Source organism: Siniperca chuatsi, linkage group LG9, assembly GCF_020085105.1.
Source record: "Siniperca chuatsi isolate FFG_IHB_CAS linkage group LG9, ASM2008510v1, whole genome shotgun sequence".
In the NCBI taxonomy this organism is placed as follows: domain Eukaryota; kingdom Metazoa; phylum Chordata; class Actinopteri; order Centrarchiformes; family Sinipercidae; genus Siniperca; species Siniperca chuatsi.
Genome location: NC_058050.1, coordinates 13,544,277 through 13,554,709, shown reverse-complemented (window position 1 = coordinate 13,554,709; position 10,433 = coordinate 13,544,277). Strand labels below are relative to the sequence as shown.

Sequence of the window (10,433 nt, the reverse complement as noted above, 5' to 3'; positions counted from 1 at the left end):
ATATATTTCTAAAGGTGCTATTGAAATGAAATTTTCACCAGATGTTGGTAACAACTCGTGAAATCCATGCATGCAAAGAAATCAAACCATAGATGTTCATAAATTAAGTTATGTATAATAATGTTAAATGACACAGGGAAAAAGTATTGAACACATGAAAAAAGGGAGGTGCAAAAACGCATGGAAAACCAAGACAATCAGTAATTAGAAAGCAATCCTGCCCCTTGTCACTGAAAATCAGTATCAGCTGGTTCAGTCCCAACTGATGGCCTATAAAAAGGTGTCTCATGACCAAGGTGTCACAGAAGAAACATCTCATAATGGGTATAAGCAAAGAGTGTGTGCAAGCATGGTGCAACCTTATTGCTGCAAAACAAACTGATGGCATTGGTTACTGAAGGATTTCGAAACTTCTGAATGTTCCAATGAGCAATGTTGGGGCTATAATCCGTAAGTGGAAAGAACATCATTTCACCATTAACCGGCCACAACCAGGTGCTCCTCGCAAAATTTCTGACAGAGGAGTGAAAAGAATTATCAGAAGAGTTGTTTAAGAGCCAAGGACCAATTGTGGACAGCTTCAGAAGGACCTGGAATTAGCAGGTACAATTGTTTCAAAGACAACGATAAGTAATGCACTCATCCGCCACGGCCTGTATGCACGCTCACCATGCAAGACTCCGTTAATGAAGAAAAAGCATGTTGAAGCTTGTTTAAAGTTTGCTGCACAACATTTGGACAAGCCTGTGATATATTGGGAGAATATAGTCTGGTCAGATGAGACCAAAATTGAACTCTTTGGATGCCATAATACACACCGTGTTTGGAGGAGAAATGGCACTGCACATCACCCCAAAACACCATACCAACAGTGAAGTTGGGAGGTGGAAACATCATGGTGTGGGGCTGTTTTTCAGCATATGGTACTGGCAAACTTCATATAATTGAAGGAAGGATGAATGGAAAAATGTACAGAGACATTCTTGATAAAAATCTGCTGCCATCTACCAGGATGACGAAGATGAAACGAGGGTGGACATTTCAGCAAGACAATGATCCCAAACACACAGCCAAGGAAACTCTCAACTGGTTTCAGAGAGAAAATAAAGCTGCTAGAATGGCCCAGCCAATCACCTGACTCAAATCCAATGGAAAGAACTAAAAATCAGAGTTCAAAGAAGAGACCCATGGAACCGTCAAGATTTGAAGACTGTTTGTGTGGTAGAATGGGCCAAAATCACACTTCAGCAATGCGTTTCTCCATACAGGAGGTGTCTTGAAGCAGTCATTACCAACGAAGGCTTTTGTACAAAATATTAAATGAATTTCAGTAAGCGTGTTAAATACTTTTCCCTGTCATTTAACATTATTATACATAACTTAATTTAGGGACATCTATGGTTAGAATTTTACATGTGTGGATTGCATGGGTTGTTACCAACATCTGGTGAAAATTTCAAGTCAATAGCACCTTTTAGAAATATACTTACTGAGAAAAATGGTGACGTGTTCAATACTTATTTTACCTGCTTTAAATAGAACGGTGCCATCATTATTAGTCTGTGCTATTGTTTTTTTTAAAATACATTATCTGTGAAATAAGCCCATCTCTTCATTATGGAAGCCTATGTCTGCCTAGAAAACAATAGATGAAAATTTGAGAAAAATGTCAAAAGTATGAGAAATATAGTGTGTATATATGTTGACATTTCATAATTATCACGTATCATACTTTTGTCTTAATTCTGACTTATTTCATTATTATTTTTCATCTGATTTTTTTATTTTTTATTAATTTAATTTAAAAAAAAAATTATTTTCCTGGCAGAAAAGGGGCTTTCATATACGTCTACCTTTTATTTGCAGAACCATCTGCAATACTCTGATGTTATAAGATTGAACACCATGGAAATATTTTATTGCACTTAAATGTTCTGACAGCTAAATATATGATTGGTTGCATGGACTGTTGGGTGCTATCTGGGTGAGTGTGCATAAATGCTCACTGAGTTTCTTGGCATAATTAATACCACCTTCAGAACTTCAATTGATTACTTTTTTATTATTTACATATAATGTATCTTAAACCGCCACATCTCAAGCCAATAAAATACAGTGGAAAATAAGAAATTCACCTTCCACTTTGTTTCAATATAACCCAAATGCAGAGCGCTAGACTTGCGGTTTTAGACATATCAACATGCGCCACCCAGAGACATCAAAACAAACAGCAGTAGAAAGTTCAGACAGTGGTGCTTTGGAGTCAATCATCGGTTTATCGACTCCTCCAGCCAGCAGAGGCAGACGACTTATAGTTATCTCAGTGTCTCTTTTAAATTGGAAAGAATCGAAGACGTCTTGCTTTGGTAGCCGTTAGCATTATGCTATCCATGTGGCGATGACAAAGTACCAACTCGCAGATAGACGAGTCGTCGGTGCCACTCGTTTAGCTAATACTTATCATACTGGCCAAACGACATATATTAATCCGCATTGTCTTTGTTGATTTTAGCACAAAAAGGACAATCTTTCAGTTACTTCCGTGTACATAAAAAGGCTAACCGTTAAGACCCACCTTCGTAATTTTGATTGGCTCTCGAAACTCAAGTAAAACCCTTTCTTATTTGTGATTGGACGGCTAACGACGTGTCTTTTGAGTGACATATAGCCATCCATGGTAGCCACAAACGGTAGGATACGTAAGGACGTATGCGGCTCACGAGTAAGTTGCCTCGATTTTTGATGAGTTTGGTTACCAAATTGTAAAAAGAAGATAACGCGTGTCTCTTTACAGTATATGTTAGTGGAGAGGAATCGGCAGTATAGACCGAACATAAGTGTAAGTGTACTTGAATGCTAGTGCTTGCTTGTTGCTAGTGCCCCCAACAATGGGTTAACACTAAGTAACCTAGCAAGGAGACGTATCACATTTAACGTTAGCTAAGATTTGTCATAGTACCTGACGCTTTGGTTGACATTAATCTATCATTTGTGGTAATATAGTTTATATGAAGGCGAACGAATGTGCATGAGGTTCATTTAACTATTTTGTCAAGTAAGTTAACTTGCAGTGTTACGCAATTTAGAAAGTGCAGTCAAGTGAACATAGTAGCATGCTCCTGTAACTCCTATCAGTCCTATTCATAGAATAACATGAAGGCTAAACAGTAACACACACAGATAGTTATAATTACCGGTGTGGGATGTAGATTGTTCTTCACATCTGCTTCAGACTTGCAATGTCAACCGCTTATAGCGTGGCTATCCAGTATGAAGGTGTATCAATGTCATTGAAGGATATGGCTCATTAAATAGAATTAGAATATATTTTTTCCCAGAGATAAATGATTTGTAATCATATAAGTGCAATATCTTAAATACAATTCATCGTTTCTTCAACCTCGTTCAACTTGCACTATTCAATTCCAAAACCAAGCCCTATCAGTTGACATTTGTCAAGAATCAACTGAAAAGAAGTCATTGTTAGCTGATGCACTGTCTGTGCTGCTGAAATGCACACATTGCTCACGATTGCCTCTTTCCCCTGTCTTTTCTTTCTTTTTTTCTAATCTGCTCCTTCATATGTCTCTTTCCAGGTACTCCCTGGTAGGAGACACGTTTTGAAGGAGAAGAGGGCCTGAACTGTAATTAAACATTTAGGGATACTCCATATGGATTCTTCATGTTGATGTAAGATTGTAAAATTAACTTTACTGATTCTCATAGGCATAATGGCTCATCACAAAAGCAACAGAAAGTGTATAGAGAACACACTAAAGCATTGTACTGTATGTCAAGATAGAGTTGTTATTGCCCAGGGTGATGTGTGCCTTTGTTCACTATTGATACCTGAACAGACGTTTGCAGTTCACAGATGTCCAAATATACCCTTAAGAGCAAAACATACATGCAGAAAGCATGTATGCTTTATGAACAGTGTCGTAAGCATTTTTCCTTTGTCTTCTAGTCCTGCTTTTCCCAAGCTGAGTAGAGCAGTGGTGCGTGTGAGGAGACTGACGGCCCAACTCTGCCAAGCAACCATGTCCACAAACCACCAGGGCTCCACTCCGTCCTCTGCAGCCAACGGGGATGCTCCCACTGCAGCCGTTCTCATCATTGGAGATGAGATACTCAAGGTGATTTAGAGTTAATAGATACTTTGTTATGATAATTTGTATGACTTTTATGCTGTATTTGTGTTATTGACAGTTTCTCACTGAGAATCTTATTACCTTCATATCCACTTCATTACAATTTTTTTATCTCCTGTAGCAGCTCTGTGCTATTCCTTTAGTATTGTTATTGGGTGTAAGTGGTACATTGTTTATTATGGTGTTATTACCATAAAAATAAAAAAATGTACATTTGTAAATACTGGGCTATTTGTAAAGCATACAGCAGTATGTGCACTCAGTTGCCAGTTTATTAGGTACACCTAGCTATACATAATGCAGTTGATACAACAGTTCTGCAATAAATGCAACCTTCATGAAGTGTTAATGTTCGGTATTTGTTGAAACTGTTTTAGCGAGGTGTTGCTTCAAATGTATGATCATTTTGGAGGATGTAGTTTGTGGTGCTGTTGAACTGTATTGCATTATACTTGTGTTATTTAGCCTACCATCACTGATATAAATGGGGTGGACAAAATTAATAATTTAATTATTTTGTCCTCCATAAACTGGTAACTGAGTGTATATTCGCAGTACTTCACTATACATTCTATGTTTAAAACCGTATGGCTCTCTTGTGACAGTCACTAGTCCCCTTATTCCCCTCACTGCCATCAGCACAGTTCTGATGGATATCACTGAGAGTCCTTGAAAGTTTGTGGATTTGAGAAAATCTGTATAAACCTATATACATCTATATACATTTTTCTAATAAATCTGCGTACTTGAAATTATGATTATATCAATCTATACATTTTAACATGACACCCTAATTCATCAGTATGCCTCAGCACTCTGGACCGCTTTGCAGTCCAGGATCCACACTTCATATCCATATGATGGTTGTTTGATGTGGCAGCAGTGCTTGTTTTTAAAATGACAAGTTCACCATTGTTTCTTGACTTGACATGATCATGATTTAAACAAGTCTTTGATTTTGTCCAATGTCATGTCTCACCCTCAAAACATGCTCACTGTGTGTCATTGAATTTCATCAAACAAGACCTTGGAGTCATTGTTAAGTCCTTGAATGAAATATTCAAGCGAGGGTGGAAACAACGGATTGAATCTGAGTGTCTCTTCTCGCCCTTCGTCTCCCAGGGTCACACAGTGGACACCAACAGTGGTTTTCTGATACGAGCACTAAGGAAGCTTGGAGTGTCTGTGCAGCGCATAACAGTCATACCAGATAAACAGGAGGTCATTGCGAAAGAGGTGGCCCTCCTTTCCCCTCAGTATACACACCTCATCACCTCAGGGGGCATAGGCCCTACCCATGATGATGTCACCTTGGAGAGCGTTGCCATGGCGTTCCAAGAGGAGTTACATCCCCACCCTGAGCTCGTCAAGCTGGTTGAGGAATTATTTGGGGTGGGGGATAGGAAGAGTGCTGCTATGAAGCTGGCGATGGTGCCTCGCTCAGCTAAACTCAACTATGGAACTGACCCTCAGACTGGACAACCGCACCGCTACCCAGTGGTGAGTGAACGCAAGACGGAGGGGGGATTATCTTAGTTTAGATTAGCGGCAATTGTTCAATGCTGTGGATCATGTTGTCATAAAACACTAAATTAGATCAAATTATACCCAAGCTATAAATGATCAGTACCCTCCACCTACTGACTGACTGCATGCAGCCTTTGTTAAAACTGATCTATATCTGCTGTGCTGTGTATTACATTTTCGGTAGATTTTTTGTGGCAAACAAAAAATGTTTAGCTGACCCAACTTACAGGAAGATGTTTACTCACATTCACATAATGTTCTGTCTGTACCATCCTGTTATGGGGTTATTTCAGAAGACAGATTGCAATATCAACTGCTAACCAGACAATGCAGGAGTGAAACACGGTTTCTCACAGTGGGCAAAATAATTACATTTACAGAAAACAGCAGTGTAAGGAATACACACCTGCAAGTATTTATGTTGCAGTTTGCAGAAATTCAAACATTACATGTTGATATTTTTCCTTAATGAAGACCATAGTGCTCTGTCTGGTTAACCTCTGTAGTAGTTAATGATTATATTTACACTGAACAGTTTCAAGTAGAGATGCACAACACACAAACATGTACTTATCTCAAATTAAAATGAGTCATTAGTGCCAGTAATAAAATGATGTGTGCATTAACTATATTTATTAATTTATTATTTATTATTAACTACCTTTTTAAAATACATGTTATAAGAAGTATTGGTCGTTGTACCTGAAAGAGAAAATAAACACAGAATCATTGAACCTGTAGGTTTAGAAAAACACTGACTGTCTGGCCCATATATTCTCTCAGTATACGATGTGTCCACTTTCTTCTCCCAGGTCAGTGTGCGTAATGTGTATATCTTTCCTGGCGTCCCGGCTCTGATGGAGAGGGCCTTCAGTGGGCTGGAGCATCTCTTTGCTGGTTCAGGGACCACTTTTCACTCTCGTGAGGTAACACCATAACCATACCTCTCATTTACAAATTCATCGGAATGCTGTGTTTTGACAGTGTAACCAAGCTAACCAAAGATCTTTGTTTTAGGTCTTTGTGGATGCAGATGAAACAGAGATCGCCCTCGTGCTGACCAAACTGCAGGCAGGTTGGGGCCAAAAGGTGGCTCTGGGCTCCTACCCAGACTGGTTGAGCAACTATTACAGAGTCAGGCTGGTTCTGGACTCAGATAGCCAGGAGGAGGTGGACAAAGCCCGGGCACAGCTGCTAGACGAGCTGCCCAAGGGTAGCGTGGTGGTGCCCTTAGTCCCTGACCCAGTGTCCATCGCCACAGCTGAGGTGTACACACTGGCTAACAGCGGTGAGGGGGAGACGGGGTGGTGGAAAATGATAAGTTAAACTATGTCAACTTAATATAAAGTGAATATTGCAGAGAACTCTTACACTTTACACAGGCATTGGGACCAATAAAGGAAGCAAAAAGATTAAAGTAATTATTGCTGTAAAATTATAGTGAGACTGAACAGAGAATAGAATCAAACATCAATAAAATAAGACAAAGGACAAGCAGATATGTTTACTGTGAATTTGAGAGATAGGATATGAGGGATAATTTATATTTTAACTAACAAAATTTGACTACATTCACTGTAAAACGTCCTCTCGCTGTGGATTTCATTTCCCACAGGCACACCGTTGGGTGACAAAGTTATGTCTGCGCTGAAAACGATAGAGGCTGCACTGGATCAGTATTCGACAGAGGAAATCTGTGTTGGCTTCAATGGAGGCAAAGACTGCACAGCACTGCTCCATCTCTACTACGCGGCACTGAAACGGTAACAGGAGGGGAGAAGACGAGACAGTTAGGGGTAGGAATGATTTAATCATGACAAAACAAATGACCTGAGAGAGAGAAAAGAGATGAAAGGGAGATTCAAATTAAAAACATAATGATACCACTTCTGCGCAGTGGGGCATCACAGTAAGTCAAGAGGAAAATGAGTTCAGCAGCAACTAGAGAAAAATCTTGGACAAGACAGACTACTGTTTGGACTTTTCTTGACCTTTTATTGGGCAGATAGTGGGAGATGGTGATATGGATAAACAGGAATTTCTAATCTAATTGTTTTCTGTGCCCCTGTTATTTATCTTTATTTTTTTTTATATCCTATTTCTCTCTCTCCTGCCACTCTCAGGCGGTATCCAGATGGTAAAGACAAGGTGAAAGCTCTGTATATCCGTATTGTCTCTCCATTCCCAGAAATGGAAAGATTCCTTCAGGACACTATAAAAAGGTGAACCACCAGTCTATCCTATTGCATGCTGTTAACAAACACATTTCAGCTGTTTGTTTTTTGCGGATTTATTTTATGTATTTGAATATCTTTTTACTTAACAGGTGTCAGCAGGTGTTACCAGTCCAAATAGTTGTGGTTCTCTTGACAAAAAAAGTCCTCTATGTAAAAATATGGCAACTCATTACTTGGCGACGTGTCTCCCATAGATATGACTTGGAGATATTCTCCGTGGAGGGCAGTATACGGCAGGCGCTGAGCGAGGTGCAGGAGAAGAGACCGGAGCTGAAAGCCGTCCTGATGGGGACCAGGAGGAGTGACCCCTACTCACACACACTCACGCCCATGTGTACCACTGACCCCGGCTGGCCAGACTACATGAGAGTCAACCCGTTACTAGTGAGACACACACACATATTATTACTATTATTACTATTACTTATTACATATTTGGTGACACTGTATTTTATACTGTACTTTCATCATCAACCAGTAAACCCACTTGGTACTCGACACTTAGTTTATCTTATACTTATACCGACCTGATACTTAATTTATTTTCTGACCTGTTTTATAGTGTTGATAGTGTATCAAATCGTTTTCTCGTACTTCTCTTGTGTGCACTGACGTAAAGGCAAGCTACTGTAACAAAGAGTTTCCCTACGGGGATCAATAAAGTATTTCTGATTCTGATAAATTACATAGATATACCGTGTAATTTCATGTAAGAGGGTATAGAAGCCGCCACGTGTTTAAAAAATTACCTCAAAATCAACAATCAATTAACTAATTCTTCAAAGCGAAAAGCCCATGTAACCAAAACACAAGTTAAACTACAGTAGAAGTTTAACTCACCTGATTTAAAAAAAAAAAAAGTTTTATCTTAAGCGCACCTGCAGACATTAATTATAAAAATAAGAACCAAGCAGTCCTTTTAGTTAGTGTGTATAGTGCTGCGGGAGAAACTGCTTTTTGACTGTTTTCACCGCTCTAGCCAGGCAATTTCCCCTTGTTAACTTAATGTTATTTGTCATCTTGACTGAAGTTTCAGAGCACAGATCTACAGGGTGTGAGCAAAATATCATAACACCTGCACAGTTTAATGCACTTCAACGCATTTGTGAAGCTTTACATGATGCTATGAATATTTTGTGCCCAATATTTTGCCCCCCACACACACACACACACACAGACACACACAGACACACACATACACAAATAGTAGGTACACCCTAGGTATAAGCCCAAAACAAATTGGTGAGGTGAGTCAACACCTCTGTGACACATTCTTAACAGATATTTAACTTTAAAAGCTTCACGTGATAGAAGTTATTGCAGGTCTGTTGGATTGAGTTACAGTGTGCAGGTTATTATGACAGAGTCCATCTTTTGTAGGCAGCAACCTCTGATGTTGTTGCTCTTTCATCTGCTTAGGCTCACTGAAGAATAGATGTACATGAGCAGAAACACAATGACACCTGCTTTATTTTAGATTTGTTAATGTATTTAGAAATGGCAAATACTTTTGGAATGACTGTTAAGGGTCAAACTGTGACAGCCGCAATGGTACCTCTGATACATATAGGGGGGTGCCCTGCAGTTGACCTCATTGTATGATAATTTATGTAGCACGAGTGCATTTCAAAGGAATCCACAGAGGATGAGTTCCCATAGATTGAACTAATCATGAATCAATCACAAACCAAATAAATTTGATGTCTTCCAACACTCCACAGGACTGGACGTATCATGACATCTGGTCACTCTTGAGGACGTTATATGTGCCCTACTGTATTCTCTATGATAAAGGGTAAGAATACACTCAATCATTTTCACTTTCTGTGTCCTACCTTTATTCAAGTTTGAACATCACATCTGAAGTGCAGAATTATTGATCTTAAACTTCTGTCGACCCGCAGGTACACTTCACTTGGCAGTATGGACAACACCTGTCGAAACGCATCCCTCAAGTTTGTGGACGAGAGGGGGGTGACGCGATACAGGCCAGCCTACCTACTGGAGAATGAAGAAGAGGAACGAAACTCCCGGGCCTGATGTAGTCTTGCTTCACACCATATCACCTGTTGCTGATGGAGCCAGATTTTCAGATCTCAGATCATCACCTGCACACACGTAACTCTGCGAACATAACACTGACATTTTTATTGAGTCTTCATGTGAATATTTGCAGAATGAGTTGTGATGGAAGTCTCCTCTTGTGTGTGTGTGTGTGTGTGTGCTATTTTTTCATACATGTGAGTTTCACTCTAAAGTAATGGCTCTCTGTGCTGTTGAATAAAACATCGATCTGTGTCATCTTTTTCCATTGTCATGTTACTATTTTAAGAGAAGTCTCATGCACATGGCAGTGTGTGCAGGGCTTTCAGTATTACTCTTGATTTATCTTATTCATGAATCCATTTGTCTTATTTCTAAATCTATTAAGAACAGAAAGACAGCCTTTGTCAAAATGTATTAGTAAATAATGTGAAAAGGTTTTCTGTCAGGGTGAGAAAATCAGGTTTCAGGAACT

At 39.4% G+C, this 10,433-nt stretch overlaps 1 protein-coding gene across 3 annotated transcripts; it reads left to right on the top strand.

Annotated features, from left to right (window-relative positions):
* The first annotated feature begins 2,331 nt into the window (after positions 1 to 2,331).
* Positions 2,332 to 10,221, top strand: flad1 (flavin adenine dinucleotide synthetase 1). Of its 3 annotated transcripts, XM_044209294.1 has the most exons (12): positions 2,332 to 2,722; positions 2,795 to 2,839; positions 3,597 to 3,690; positions 3,968 to 4,136; positions 5,274 to 5,651; positions 6,491 to 6,604; positions 6,696 to 6,966; positions 7,294 to 7,441; positions 7,802 to 7,900; positions 8,110 to 8,299; positions 9,637 to 9,710; positions 9,820 to 10,221. In XM_044209294.1, the coding sequence occupies exons 3-12, from the start codon at positions 3,683 to 3,685 to the stop codon at positions 9,953 to 9,955; spliced, it is 1,587 nt and encodes a 528-aa protein (XP_044065229.1). In that variant the 5' UTR covers positions 2,332 to 2,722; positions 2,795 to 2,839; positions 3,597 to 3,682; the 3' UTR covers positions 9,956 to 10,221. The 3 variants fall into 3 exon arrangements, with proteins under 3 accessions (XP_044065229.1, XP_044065230.1, XP_044065228.1); XM_044209293.1 differs by lacking the exon at positions 2,795 to 2,839 and having other exon boundaries at positions 2,333 to 2,722; XM_044209295.1 differs by lacking the exons at positions 2,795 to 2,839; positions 3,597 to 3,690.
* The last annotated feature ends 212 nt before the right edge of the window (positions 10,222 to 10,433 follow it).

Coding starts and splice junctions, on each gene's coding strand:
- flad1 (XM_044209294.1), top strand. Junction 4,137..5,273: donor TTGGAGATGAGATACTCAAG/GTGATTTAGAGT, acceptor TTCGTCTCCCAG/GGTCACACAGTGGACACCAA. Junction 5,652..6,490: donor AACCGCACCGCTACCCAGTG/GTGAGTGAACGC, acceptor TTCTTCTCCCAG/GTCAGTGTGCGTAATGTGTA.